General features: G+C 38.0%; 2 protein-coding genes across 7 annotated transcripts in view; one reads left to right on the forward strand and one right to left on the reverse strand.

The window, feature by feature from the left end:
* Nucleotides 1-601: 601 nt before the first annotated feature.
* On the reverse strand, nt 602-14,495 carry enam (enamelin). Of its 6 annotated transcripts, none has more exons than XM_088341427.1 (8): nt 14,283-14,495; nt 14,076-14,134; nt 8,909-8,923; nt 8,749-8,811; nt 8,613-8,684; nt 5,883-5,909; nt 5,707-5,805; nt 602-958 (listed from the first exon to the last, which is right to left on the reverse strand). In XM_088341427.1, the coding sequence occupies exons 2-8, from the start codon at nt 14,127-14,129 to the stop codon at nt 746-748; spliced, it is 543 nt and encodes a 180-aa protein (XP_088197553.1). In that variant the 5' UTR covers nt 14,130-14,134; nt 14,283-14,495; the 3' UTR covers nt 602-745. The 6 variants fall into 6 exon arrangements, with proteins under 6 accessions (XP_088197553.1, XP_088197549.1, XP_088197552.1 ...); XM_088341423.1 differs by having other exon boundaries at nt 14,058-14,134; XM_088341426.1 differs by having other exon boundaries at nt 14,199-14,495.
* Nucleotides 4,464-15,068, forward strand: part of LOC148360555 (uncharacterized) — a 79,984-nt gene continuing 69,379 nt past the window's right edge. The window contains exons 1-2 of the mRNA XM_088341414.1: nt 4,464-4,526; nt 14,210-14,354. The gene's annotated coding sequence lies outside the window, so the exon portion shown is untranslated. The remainder of the gene's footprint in view (nt 4,527-14,209; nt 14,355-15,068) is intronic.

Raw genomic sequence — 15,068 nt, forward strand, 5'->3', positions numbered from 1 at the left:
AATCACTGGCGTTTGTGTTCACGCGCATGACTTCCCCTTTTCCGTAAAATGAAGCTTGTGTGAAAATGTTATGAGTCTGGGTCCTCCATCTGTTCGGGTTCTGACAGTTCCTGCTTGTGTAACCAGTATCCAGTATCGGCCCCGTCTGTCCCGTCCTGTCCGGTATCTTGCTCCAGTATCTGGTATCGATTCCGTCTTTCCCGTCCTGTCCAGTATCTTGCTCCAGTATCCGGTATTGATCCCATCTGTCCCGTCCTGTCCAGTATTTTGCTCCAGTATCTGGTATCGATTCCGTCTGTCCTGTCTGGTTCTGATCACGTCTGCCTCTGGCTTCCTGTTTTCCCGCACCTTTCCCTGTCTCACTTCTTCCGCCCAACGATCGCTGAATCAATGGCGTTTGTGTTCACGTACATGACTTCCCCTTTTCCGTAAAATGAAGCTTGTGTGAAAACGTTACGCGTCTGGGTCCTCTGTTCGGGTTCTGACAAGGAGATGATTATCTCCAACAAAGTTTAATTATATGCTCCAAATTAATAACAATTACCATGCATCATGTGATCTTTTGACCAAAAACGCTATAGAGACTGCACTTTCTGGTATCTGACCTTTATTTAAAAGCACCAAACAAGAAAAACCTGGACTTTTCAAGACAGGTAAGATTTTTTTTCTTTGTTTTACGATTCCTTGACGTCATCACCAGCCCGAAAAAGCACGTTCTTTCAATTCTCTTCCAGGCGGGTGGCCATCACACCACCGCTGGTGCATCTTCTTCTTTTCGGGCGGCATCAGGTGGCGCATCTACAGGTAGGGCATCCACCGCGAGGGCATCAACCCCCGCCGGCTCAGCGCGAACGACTTTGGCCATTTCCGCCGCCTCTTCGGCTTCCTCTGCTTCTTCCATCTCTTCTGAGTTCTGCACGGCAACCGGAGAGGCGGCTCTGGATGCGGGTTTGGCCTCCTGAAAATTTTACAACAGGCGTCAAGTTTTTGCAGCTACTTTTTCCGGACTTACACAGTGTTCTCGTTTGCCCGCGTCCCTGCGTCCTAGACGCATTATCTTTGCTGGGGACGCATAGTGTCAAATCAACGTGTGTCCCCGGGACCAGTGTTCCCTCTAAGCTGCGCGCGTGCGCAATTGCGCACTGCTCTCAGCTTCTCAGCGCACAAGAAAATCTAGCCAGCGCACAAAAATGAGGGCTCAAAATGACTAATTAAGAAGCGGCTTAAGTCAAAGTTACAGTGCATGAAGGACAAAATACAGGGGTTTCCCTGACGTTGTGTCCTAAATGCGGTATTTTGAAGTCGAGTCAAAGGAGAACGAAGTTGAGTAAAGTTAGTAAAGTTTGTCAGGGAACCGGCTTCTTCGGCTCGGCTCACTAAAAGGAACCGGCTCCTTCGGGTCCTAAACGGCTCTTCGGGTTGTTTTTGCTTCTTCCATCCCAACATGACCAAATATTATGTAAAATTATGCACAAAATGACTTAAAGGAAGGGGGGAATAGAACAAAAAAGAAAAAAATACCAAAATGAAAAAGTTGTGAAAAGCTGAGAAAAAAGAAACAAAAGGAAGAGAAAAAAGAAGGAAAAATTTAGAAAAAAGACAGAAATAAAGAAAAGAAAGAAACGTAGGAAAAAAGCAAATAGAGAACAAAAAGAAAAAAGTAACAGCTCAGAAAAAATAAACACAATGAGACTTTTTTTAAAGGAATGAAAAAAAAAGAAGAAAAAGTTTGTGTTTCATTCAAATAATTTCCAATGATATCAAGTGAATCTTGTTGCCAACATTGTACTTCCACTAAAAAATGTGATTAAGTACAGTTCTGTATCTTACAACCGACTAAATAAGCCCCCAAAAATGTTAGTATTATGCGACAAAAGATACCAGGGAAAAAAAAGAAATGGAAATCTTGTGAAAGAATTGTTGTAAAAACAAGTGATGTTTGTAGGCCGTACAACCTTTGCAATAGTACATGAGTCAATTCATTCAAAAGAGAAAAATAATTTTGCATTGCTGGAAACTCAGCAAAATGTTTTGGACATGTTTGATAATTAATCATCTTGCCACACTTGGGATTATGGTTGCTCACTGTCATTTCAAGCGCTGCTCACCGACTTTGTGTGAATGCTCAGACCCGTAAGGAAAATTAGAGGGAACATTGCCCGGGACGCAACTTTTTTAACACGAAATTGTCATTATCATTTTTCAACAAAGATTTACCACACTCCAAACTTTTCGTCAGGCAGATCCGCCATTGTTGTTTTGGTCTCGCGGTTCGAGTTTTCGTCTGCACGCCGATCTCGAGTTCGAGTTGTGTAGTGAAAGTCCGTCTCTTTTTAGAGAATCGGCTTTTTCGGCTCAACTCATTAAAGAGCCGACTCTCCAACAGCTCACTTGCTTTGATGCAATATATTACGAATGATGATGTTGTATAAAGAAGTTAAGAAAAAAAGGAAGTATAAAAGGAGAAAATGAATAAAAGCAGGTTTGTGGTGATCCCTTTTAATCAGTATATTACCAACAATAATTTAATGCAGAAAATGAATTCATAATTTGAATAAGAAAATGTATTATTCTACTTAATTATAATTGCATGTATTTTTTCCTTCTACAGTGAACGTCCAAGCGACTTCATTTTTGAACTCTTTTATAATAAACCTCATTCATGTCGAGCAACTTTGTATCTCACAACAAAATGTTAATCAACAATATATATGATATAAGGAAACACATGTGCAATATAACATGTTAAACTACATAAATAAACATGTTTGAAAAAATATATTTTTTTTTTTGTATTTTGTAAGGGAAAATACGACAGTTTGTAAGGGCATGGAGCGCACTAAATTTTGGGGAGCCATTAATCTCTGTTGGGATCCATAGATTTTTGAGCATGCGAGTCCCCGGGACCCATCACTTTTCACAGGTAAAATCAACACTGCTTACAAGATTCACCTGAAATACGAATATGGCCAGAATTTTTGCAGAATACGGTGGATAATTTTAGAAATGCAAACAAATTATAGGTATGCGTGCCCTGCGGGTGGCTGGCTACCAGTTCAGGGTGTCCCCTGCCCACTGGCTGAGGGCAGCTGAGATGGGCTCCAGCACCCCCGTGACCCTACTGAGGATAAGCGGTGCGGATAATGGATGGATGGATATAGGTATGTGCACCCATACAATGTTTTACAGAAGGGATCTCCAACATTTTCCAACCTGAGAGCTACTTTTTGTTACTAATGAGTGCAAAGGGCACCTTTTTAATATGAATTTCTAGAATAGCAACTTAGCTAGATGGCTTGCTAAATAGCTTAGAATTAGCAAGACAGTTAGCTCGAAAAGTGTCCCGGTTGCCATGGCGCCCAATTGTGCCCCGCCCAAGTGGTGCCAGCTGCAGCTCGTTGACAGAGTAGCTTCCCTCTTATTTAAGCTCTGTGCTCTCACTATCCCTTTGTCAGTCCGTCAACGAACCTCTGCACCCGCAAGACGTTGGTTTAGACTCTGTCCGGTTTCCTGCTTGTGTTTCCTGTCCGATATTGTTCCCATTTATTTTGTCCTGTTTAATTTCAATATCCAGTTTTGATATCAATCCTGTCTGTCCTGTCCTGTCCGGTATCGACCCCATCTGTCCGATATCTGCTCGTGCAATTGGTATCAATCTTGTCGGCTTCTGGCTTCCTGTCATTCCAGACTGCTGCCTTACGTCTTCCTCCCAAAGATCGCTGAATCAATGGCGTTTGGGTTAACGTGCATGACTGCCCCATTACCCGTAAAATAGAAGCTTGTGTGAGAAACGTCACGCATTTGGGTTCTCCTCCTGTTCCGGTAAACAGTAAACGGGTAAAAAACTAAAAGGGAGCTAGATCAATAGATAAAAGAGTCAAAAGATGACTAGATCACTAGATAGCGAGCTAAAAAAAAAGATTAGATAGCTGGCTAGAAAGGAGGCCAAAATTTAGCTTGATAATAAGCAAAAAAGATAAAATGTTAGCTAGACAGCATGGAAAAGAATGTAAAAAGCTAGATAGATAGCTTGCTAAATAGCTAGAAATGCAGGAAGATAGCTAGCTACAAAGCTAGCCAGATAGTTGACAATTTTTGTACATTTTTTGCTCATTCGCTTTATAAAACCCAAAAATTAGTTTGTTGTGTTTCCTATGAAATAAATAAATCAAAATATTAATAAATATATCTTTTTAATAGGTGAATAGATTCTCATTGTATTCTTTTATTTAATTGGTAGATACGAGAGTGGTATGCGAATAACGATGACGTCACGTATACCGGGATTCTTCCATTTACGCATGCGCCGACACGACAGCGCTAAGTGACGTTAATTAACTTAGCAGAACTTGCTTTTTGAGGGATTGTGAAGGATTAACATTCTCTTAAATGAATAAATAGTACGAATTTGAGAGTATGCAAATTGAGAACTCGTCACTTAACGTCTCCTTCCGCGCATGCGCCAAGACGATAAAGTCAATGGTGGCTCGTTTAACAACGCGGGAGCGAGTTAAAAAAAATTCACAGTGAGTATCGTTAATTACCTAAACTGCTTTTCTTTTTAAAAATTTGATGGAATTAACTTCCTCACAAATTAAGATCAAAATATATACAGTATACAAGTGAAGGAATAAAGGCTTGTAGAAGGTAATTTGACTTTTTAAGTAGCCGCCATATTGGATTACAAGCAGTGCTATTAATAACCAACCGGGTGACTTTAGGGATATTCGGAATAAATATGGTGAACTTTGGGGCTGTTTGTGTGATAAAAATTTGCCAACTGTGTTCACAAAATAATGAGATAAAACAACCCTTTTCTATCAAAACAGTGAGAACATTGTCTTTCACACATTTCTCAATGCACTTAGAAGAAAGGGTCGGTCTGTAATATTTCCCCACTAGATGTCACTGTACGGTGTTGTACAACCTCCAAGAGGGCCCAAGGAAGAAAACTACAGAGACTCAAAGTGACCAAACTGCACTTTATTTTCTTCTCATTATTTTGCCCAGCCTGAAAAAAAGAGAAAACAAAAGAAGAAAAAAGGGGAAAATAATAGAAAGGGAAAAGGGAATCAAGAGAGAAACCAAAAGACCAAAGAAACAAAAAAGGAGAAAGGGGGGAGGAAAGGAAAAAAAATGCATAAATAAGGGAAAAAAGTGACTAAACGGTACTATTTTTTTTCTCATTTCGCACGTTTTTAACTTTTTTTTCAGCTCCCTTAAGATGCGACTCAAATTATCTAAAATATATGGACATTTCTCAACCTAGAACTATTGGAAGACCTGCACATTTATATTATAGTTCCTGTATGTTTTTTTACCACTAGGAGGTGTTAATCATACTCATTGTCCTTTTAAACTTTTATATTATGGCGGGGGCCTCAAACTATCATCTCGCGGGCTGCGATTGGCCCGCAGGCTGCAAGTTTTAGAACTAGAAATTATGGTGTATTGGTTTTCACTGTACCCAACTTCTCCTTGCACTTCATTTTTTTGTAATTCATTGAATAATGAAAAAATCCTATTATATTTTTAGCCCACTTTTAGCTACACTTTTAGAAATCTGTTCTTAATGGTGCCTGAAAAATACTAGCTTCTCAGTATGGCCCTTGACCTGTAACCTAATTTTGCATTTGGCCCTTCAAGCAGTTTTACTATGAGACCCTAGGTTTAAACGAATTGCTAAATTGCAAGCTAGCACATCACCTCCTCCTCTTCTTCCTCCTCTGACGGACCTCCAACCGGCAGAGCAACAGCAATAGAAGGAGCGGTAGTGGCTACCGAAGCTGCTACAGCTTCCACCTGCTTCAAAAAAAAAGACATATTTTTTTAAGAAACTTGGATTTTGGAAAAAGGCTTAGGTAATTGTCGAAAAAACTCACCTCGGGTGCTGCTGCAGCCGGCTCAGCCTGTACAAAAATTTGGATTGAGGGTTAGAGTTGCAGTAGAAAAGGATATATTTTCTTTTTATCTGTACAGTGTTTCTCATAGAATTTAGTGAAACCCTGGTGACTGGACAGTCTAGGGGGGTCCGGGGTCATACCCCAACAGAAGAAAGTTTTGTAGATTTCCAATTCACACCATGGCTTTGGATTAACTTCACATTTATATATACCGTATTTAAAGAATGTATTATTTTATTAATAACGCAGGTTCATGGCGGGACTAGTTTCAGCCCTACTTACGATGTAAGTTGAATTTGTTCGTATGTTGCTTCAGTGCTATTATTTGTATCTTTGAGGCTTATATAAGTTTGTTTAAGGCTTGTATAAGTAACCTGTATTGTTTTGTACTAAAAAGATAAACATCTCAGAAAATAATATGCTCTATAAAGATAAATTAAGTTGAGTTTAACTTACTTTTGGAAGATGGGCTTCAAGAGGTCCTCCTCTGTGGTAAAAAGTGGCCGGAAAAAAAGCGTTGCGGCCATTTTCTCAACCGCATCAAGCTTTCTTATTCCACTTTCATTTCAAAAGAAACTGCTCGCCTCTTCTTTACACCAACCATATTGAATAGTGCAGTCAAATTTTAGATTTCTTCATCAGAAAACCTCATTGGTGATTCTGTTTTAGTTAGCATAGATACATAACTAAAAATCATAACTAAGAAGCTAGTTATTTTTGAATTACTGTTCCTTTTCTGAACATTAATCGCTTGCAAGTACGCCTCACAAATAATAAAAAAACAAAAATGGTTTAAAAATAAACCATACCTTAATCGCACTTGGGATGTCGTCAAATTATTATCACACAAATAAGGAGATAATGCTAGTGTTTGGCTAGAAAGTAAAGACTTGTTTATGTTGCAAAACTACTGATACTAATTCTCCTTTTTTTTTTCTCCATTGTCAATAATATTGAAAGCAAACCGGTTACAATTACATGTCAAGATAGCTTAGTGTTTTGAGTTGCGTAGTCTTTAACAAATATTAATATCTGGTTAACATTCCATTTCCGTACTATAAATCACTCCCAATTGCCGTCTCACAAAAAGGAAAGTATATCATACTTAAATCGCATTGGATTATAGGTCGCATTTTTCTCATATGTAGAAGAAGACAATACTATTTTTCGGCAAGTAATAAGAAGCTAGCTTTTAGTTTATTTCTACAGAAACTGATTTTAGATATTTTTTGGTTACATTGTCAATTTTATCTTTCTTTCGAGAGTAAACACAACTGCAAACCATTGCCAATAACATGTCAAGATAGCTTAGCGGTTAGCATTACCTAGAAGCTCTGTCTTTTACATTATTTAATATCTGGTTACCTTTTCATCTCGGGACCATAAGTCCATCTTGATTTGAGCAGCACAAATTTAAAAAAAAAACTGAATGTGGTAGAAAATGAAGCATACCTAAATCGCCCTGGAGTATTAGTCGCATCTATATCACATGCAAAAGAAGACGATGCTATTTTTATGTAAATAGGCTAGTTTTTAGTGAAGATCTACTGCTACGAATTTTAGAATTTACTGTTTAATGTTCAATAATATGACTTGAAAGTACACAAAATTGCAAACAGTTGACAATTACATAGTGATTAGAATTACATAGCTCTGCCTTTCTCATTATTTATTATCTGGTTACCATTCAATTTCTGTACTATAAGGCACTCCCTGCAACTAACTATTATTTCCCTAATTATTGAATCAGTCGATTATATTTTGATTAATAGATGAATCGGATTTCCTAAAACCATTTTTAATTTTTGGACAGATAGGAAAAATAGTGCATGAAACATAATATTATTTAATACTAAACAATAAAAGAAAAATCCAAGTGTTTGTCAATTTACTTGACAAAAAAGAAAAATACATATGTATATATGCTGTACACATGCAAATATTTAACATACGGTACTCTTATCATACAAAATAAATATTATAAGTATATTTCATCTTATGTGTACCACCATTTTTCTATACACAAAAAAATATATATTTTAAGTATAACGTCAACCCTCTTTTCAAAATGTTGTCAACAAATTATTTTTTTTGTTTAAATCTTTGAATATGATAAACAATATGAAAATTAAATGATGTGCTTGAGAATCTGCCCCATTGTGTAGAGTAAAACATGTCATTATTATAATTTTTTAGTTTACTTTATTTATTTTGTTTACTTATTCTCTGATGCAATGTTCAATAAAAAATTAGAAAAACAAATTAGATTTTTATTTAAAAAAAGTCTTGACGCCTTCTGCATCACTAAAGTGGTACTACAACTCCCAGTGTCACTATGGAAACGTGTACCCTCATATTTGTATTGATTTAATGTACTTAGTGGCATATAAATCACGTTATAAAGCAGGCCGATGATCTGATTAGTTGCCAACGCTTTTAATAATCAATATTAATCACTGTCATTGATTCATTGTTGCAGCCCTACTCCCTATTAGCGTCACACAAATTAAAATAAAGCAGATTTTGGTAGAAAATATTGCCTACTTAAATCGCTCTGGAGTATAAGTCGCATTTATACCATACCACGAAGAACTACATGTCAAGATAGCTTCACAATGAGCATTGTATTTTTTATTTTTTTTCTCGTACCTGAGAACTGAGTGAATTCAAATTTGTTTGGATCACTCTATGTATAAATTTACGTCTTACTTGAGCAGCTTCCACAACCGCCCCTGCTCCTCCACTCTGATCCGCCGGAAGGAAAGGGTTTGCCACCATCCCCTGCAAAAGCGAAATCCCTTTTAACGATATATTTCAAATTGGAATGATCGGGAGGCTTTCGAACCTGCTGCTGGTACAGCCTGTACATTTCCATCCACCTCAGGGCCTCGTTGGCATGCGCCGCGATCTGCACGACAAAAAGCAAATGTCTCCAGACTCTCAAGCGAAACAGACAATTACCGACCCCCGTCTCAGACATCCATCTCCCGAGATCATCCACTTGCCTCTTTGTCCTTAACCTGCAAGGTTGGGAGATAATGAATGCTTTTAGGCTTATAAATGGATAGAGAAGACGTTTACAGGCAGGCGATAACCTTTTTAAAACTGGGTTTTGTAATGTCATATCATGTGAAAAGCAAATTTGCTAATGTTTGGGTTTTTAAAAACCTGAGTTAGGTAAGCTCTTGCGATAGTCTGTGTTGGCGTCCTTTTCTATAACTGGGACACTTTTTCCAGGAACCTTTCAGTTCTTAATTTCAGAAAAAAGAGTCTTTCATACATAACTATTTACCCATTCACAGGGCCGTACAGGAGCTAGAAATCCTCGAAAAAGCTTAATTTTAATGTTGTTTTTTCAAGAATTGAAATTACTTGAATTTTGTTCTCGTAAATGCCTTAAATTATTGCCACGTTTTTCAATAAGCCTGGTTATACAGTGGAACCTTGGTTCTCGACCATAATCCGTTCCAGAACCCTGTTCGAAAACCGATGTGTTCGATCACCAAAATAATTTTTCCCATTAAAAATAATGTAAATCGTTTTAATCCGTTCCAACACCCTGAATATTTACTTTGAATGTTTAACGTAAACATAAAGCTAACCCAGGCTAATCGTACGTCCGCGTTTTCGTAATCTTCCGTACGAAAGATTACGCTAACATGAACGTGTAAAAATAAAAAAATCAGGTCGTTTACAAGTCATTTAACACCCGGGTCTCCACAACAAGTGGTGAGCGGTTCATTGGAAAGGGGGCTCCGTTCCAACAACCTGAATGTTTAACATAAACTTAAATCTAACCCAGGCTAATCGTACGTTCGCGTTATCGTAATCTTATGAATAGGATTTCTTACCTTTGTGGTGGTCAGCAGAAGGCGCTCGCACACCTCCTTCATATTTGGCTATTATTTATTTCTTAAATGCAATAGTTGTACGCACTACTTTTCTTTTTTCACCTGTAGCAACTTTGCTGCTTGCACTGACTTTCTTCTGAGGCATAATTAGGGGATAAAACACCCGTAAGCCCCTCAGCATCGCACCCTAGCGTACGCACTCACGCATTACCGGCGTTGGAACTCCGATTTTTTGACCGAACAGCGAAGCAAGAATTTTTCAAAATTTTTGGTTGTACACTGATTTGTTCGAACTGAGAGGCGTTCGAAAACCGAGGTTCCACTGTATGTCTCCCACACTGCTTCCTCGTGGCTTCATTTCTTCTTCCCTCGTGATTACCGGCAGCTGGTATTAGTTTGTATGGCATTGTCCTATGAAGCGTCATCGCCCCCTACGGGTTGCGCACAAGACGGCTGGTGCATGCTACACCTAAACAGGGCGCTATGAAATGTGTATTAGTGCAAGGATTACGTATCGTTTGACATAAATGGCGCCCACAGTGCTTCCTAGTGGACTCTTTTTGCCATTGCATTTCTACCCTTGTGATCAACGGCAGCTGATTAAGTTTGTACGGCATTGTCCTATGATCACCATCACCCCCTAAGGGTCGCTACACCTGAACATGGCACTATGATATGTGTGATAGTGTAAGGTTTACGTAGCAATTATGAACATGCATAAAAATGGAGGCAGCGTTTCCCAGTGGTAAATTGTAATGGGAAGAACTTCCTGCATCTGAAAATGTAATCTACAGATTACTCATTTTTAATCCAACACTAATATTGGGAGGGATTTGCCTCAAAAATATTTACACACGTGAATATATTCGCAATTTACTCGTTATCTCAAACTCATGTCTTGATGAATGCACACGCAAGATTAAAAATCACAAATGAAATCACAGATATGTTTTAACTGGAAATATATCTTCATGTCCCCCTTCGTTGAACCGAGTTATTATTTTGCCATGTACTGTACGTGGACACATTTTGTTTCTTTACACAAAAGGAATCTTATATTTTATGTCCCGGAAAACATTAATTTCTTGTAATTTTCATGCATTTTTACGTATACGTCACTATACGAGCACTTCTGAAACATAAGAATTTTTGTAACAAAAATCTTGCTCGCTATAAGAACAAAAATCCAGTTCGCGAGCAGTCCCAGAGGCTACCACTAATGACTGCTCACCAGTGTTCCCTCTAAGCTGCGCGCGTGCGCAATTGCGCACTGCTCGCACATTCTCACACGCACAAGAAAATCTAGCCATCGCACAAAAATGAGGGCTCAAAATTACTTAAGAAGCGACTTAAGTCAAAGTTACAGTGCATGAAGGTCAAAATACACGGGTTCCCCTGACGTTGTGTCCTAAATGCGGTATTTCAAAGTCGAGTCGAAGGAGAACGAAGTTGAGTAAAGTTAGTAGAGTATGTCGAGAACCGGCTTCTTCGGGTCCTAAACGGCTCTTCAGGTTGTTTTTGCTTCTTTAATCCCAACATAAACAAATATTAAGTGAAATTATGCACAAATTGACTTAAAGGAAGGGGGGGATAGAACAAAAAGGAAAAAAAAAAAAATGAAAAAGTAGTGAAAAGCTGAGAAAAAAAGAAACAAAAGGAAGAGGAAAAAAAAGAAGGAAAAATTTAGAAAAAAGCCAGAAAAAAAAGAAATAGAGACATTTTGAAAAGAGGGTTGACGGTATACTTAAGATATATATTTTTTTGTGTATAGAAAAATGGTGGTACACATAAAATGAAATATACTTATAATATTTATTTTGTATGACAAGAGTATGTTAAATATTTGCATGTGTACAGCATATATACATATGTATTTTTCTTTTTTGTCAAGTAAATTGACAAACACTTGGATTTTTCTTTTATTGTTTAGTATTAAAGAATATTATGTTTCATGCACTATTTTTCCTATCTGTCCAAAAATTAAATAGAGAACACAAAAAAAAAAGTAACAGCTCAGAAAAAATAAACACAATGAGATCTTTTTTACAACCTTTGCAATAGTACATGAGTAAATTCATTCAAAAGAGAAAAATAATTTTGCATTGCCAAAAACTCAGCAAAATGTAACTTGATGTCAAGTTTTGGAGATGTTTGATAATGAATTATCTTGCCACACTTGGGATTGCCGTTGCTCACTGTTGTTTCTAGCGTTGCTCACCGACTTTGTGTGAACGCTCAGACCCGTAAGGAAAATTACAGGGAACTTTGCCGCTCGCCACTCGTTACTCCATCAGCCTATCCTGTTCTACTGGCAAAAAAAGTGCTGTACACATTTTTTGTGTGTACGTTCATTTAAAAGTTCCAGTAACTTTAATTTTAAGTGTATAGTAAGTGCTTAGTAAGTATCATCAACAGTTTCTGCTTCTCATACCTGTCAACATTAGCTGATTGCTCTCTTCATTAACTATTACAATCACCATTCTGTATAATAAACTTTACAGACACAACCTGGCACCTGTCACTGGTACAAAAACGTCAGCGTTTTGGTACCAGTGACAGAGACAGCACGGATTGGAGACACAAATGGGCAAGACAAGATTGGTCTTTTTCGATTTTCTTTCCCCGTATAAAAACGTATACGATGTGAAATGATCATAAAACATAAAATACAGGGAACATTCATAACTTGACAGGTATCTCCTTGACTCCTGCTTACAAGTCCCCCTCCCTTCAAAGCATGTGCACCGATTTGTTACGGCGCTCATAATACACACGCATTTTATTTCGTTAATATCTTTTTCTATGTTTAATTACTAAGGTGTTTTAAGTGATCAGGAAGTTGTATTTTATGGCTATTTAGAGTTCACTTAGATGCTCTTGGGAAGAAGGGAGCAGACCAATTTGTTTTTAATTATTTCCTATCGGGATAATGTGCCCGTTGCACGAGCATTTCAAGTAACGAGTATGATCCTGGAACGAATTAAGCTCATTTGAAGAATTACCGCTGTATTTACATATGATATATATAAATGACATATTTAAGTAATTTTTCTTGGATATTGAGATTTTTTTCTCAACTAAAATAAGAATGTATCCTTAAAAATGAACAATATTTACATATTGTATTGTATTTATTTTTAAAAATGTTATTTTGTGTAGTTTAGGAAAAAAATGCCCCATCAGCAGAACGTTTTGCCTATTTTATGTGTAACTGTACTTGTTTTTAAGGAAATAAAGAAGATTTACATGTGAAATGGTATAAAAAAACGGTTGTACTCATTGTAGGAATTTGATTTTAAACAAAATTTAAAAAAAAATCTTAAAATGAGTAAGATGAGTGTCTGAAATAAAGTCTGCCCGGGTGGCCGACAACTTTTTCAAGGGAATTTTTTTTTTGGTTTTTTTTCCAAATCAAACATTTGCTTTAGTCTGATTTCGAAATCTTCGTTCGGATTGGAAATTTCGGTTCGTTAGGCAATTTGCATACTCGGCAGCCAATCAGGACCCTGCATCGAATAAGCTTGTGCTTCCAGACTTTTCCGAGCCTTATAAGGTCGCGCATTTGCATATCATTTTCCAAAGTAGACGCACAGAGAACACAAGAAAAATGGAGAAGTGGTTAGGAATCAAGCCAAAACCTCAGCCCCAGAAGAAAGATTCAAAAGAAGCTGACAAAATTTGTGACGCTACAAAACGTAAATGTACATTAAAAGCATCGTGGAAAGAGGAGTTCACATGGCTTGTAGCAAACATTGCATGAATGAAGATGAGTAAATACAGGTACATACTGAAGGCGGATGGAAAACAGCGATGTCATATACATGCAATGATGAATGTTTTAAGTAGATTTATAATAAACCTAATATTAAAGAGTTGTTCTGTTATATATTCTGATGATCAATCCTTAATACCTTGCAAAAATGTTTTTTTTTTTTTTTTACGATGAGTTGTCTTAGTGTGTTTTAAGTTGTGAAAAATGGGGCAGGCAACTCTTCAGAGTTGTCTGCCCTGGTGTCCGCTAACTTTTTCTCATGAGTTTCAGACACTGGTAAGATTCTAACGAAAAATAATATTTGCATTTGGAAAATTTCTTATTTTGAGCAGATTTCTTTCTTATTTTAATATATTTTGTCTTGTGTTGTTAAAAATAAGTAAGTAAATCATCCTTTAAAAAAGGAGAAAATAATATTGTCATACGTGATATTTTTTTTGCACATTTTTTTTGCAACATCCACTGCAGCCTGGTCCCGTCTCAACTCCATTATCGCCCGATTGTAAACGTCTTCTTCGAAATAATAATCACCTTTGAAATTCGACTTACAGGTGCAGACGAGCAAGCCACGAGTAGGCACAGCATGGCGACGGCTCGCTCCATTTGTTCTGCGAATAAGAACAATAATCCTGTTGTTTTAGTCGAAGTCACCTTTTAAATCTCACCTTGTACCCGATGTGCAGAATGGGAAGACGATGCGTCCCTGGAGGGGTGGAAAGTACCCGATTCCTCGCACGGAGCGTTTATATACCGTACCTGCACGTGTCGTGATAACCAATGGAATCCCGTCAAGAAGAATGTCTTTGAAGATGTCAATATGCTTCAAATGTGAGTATGAAAAAACACAGGAATGGGGAGATTGGGGGGGTGGATTTTCTTATCCTCTGTATATTTTTGACAATATAATCACAGATGCACAAAACGAAATCATTTAGGGAAAATATTTTGCTGGATTTTGTGTAACATGATGTTGTCAGAGAGCCAGTCTTGACTTGAGGGTATGAAGCCCGTGCCTTTTGAAATTGAGAAGGTGTCGGTCGGGGACGAAACGGCTTTACGAGCTCTTCGAAGTGAACGACGGGAGTCGGCTCTTGGTCGATGTGGAGCCGGCTCCCTTTGAGACGCTATTTCTCCCTTGTGATTGGTCCCCAATCAATTCTGATGAGTTAAAAGTTCAATGTAGAGTGGAGAAATAAATGGCGTTGTAATTTAGTAGAATATCCATCCATCCATAATCTGCACCGCTTATCCTCAGTAGGGTCTCGGGGGTGCTGGAGCTCATCCCAGCCGTCCTCCGGCAGGGGACACCCTGAACTGTTTGCCAGCCAGTCGCAGGGCACACAGGGACAGACAACTCGCTCGCTCATTCACACCTAGGGTCAATTTGGACCGGCCAATTCACCAATATGCATATTTTTGGAATGTGGGAGGAAACCAGAGTGCCTGGAGGAAAGCCATGCAAGCACGGGGAGAACATGCAAACTCCACACAGGGCGTTCGATCTAATGACCTCAGAACTGCGGAAAAGAGAAAATAACATAC

This window comes from Urocampus carinirostris, chromosome 8 (assembly GCF_059441175.1).
Source record: "Urocampus carinirostris isolate Australia breed hairy pipefish chromosome 8, RoL_Ucar_1.0, whole genome shotgun sequence".
Lineage (NCBI taxonomy): Eukaryota > Metazoa > Chordata > Actinopteri > Syngnathiformes > Syngnathidae > Urocampus > Urocampus carinirostris.

Coding starts and splice junctions, on each gene's coding strand:
- enam (XM_088341423.1), bottom strand. CDS start 14,129: ATGGAGCGAGCCGTCGCCATGCTGTGCCTACTCGTGGCTTGCTCGTCT. Junction 8,685..8,748: donor ACAGGCTGTACCAGCAGCAG/GTTCGAAAGCCT, acceptor TCGCTTTTGCAG/GGGATGGTGGCAAACCCTTT. Junction 959..5,706: donor AGGAGGAAGAAGAGGAGGAG/GTGATGTGCTAG, acceptor TAAAATTTTCAG/GAGGCCAAACCCGCATCCAG.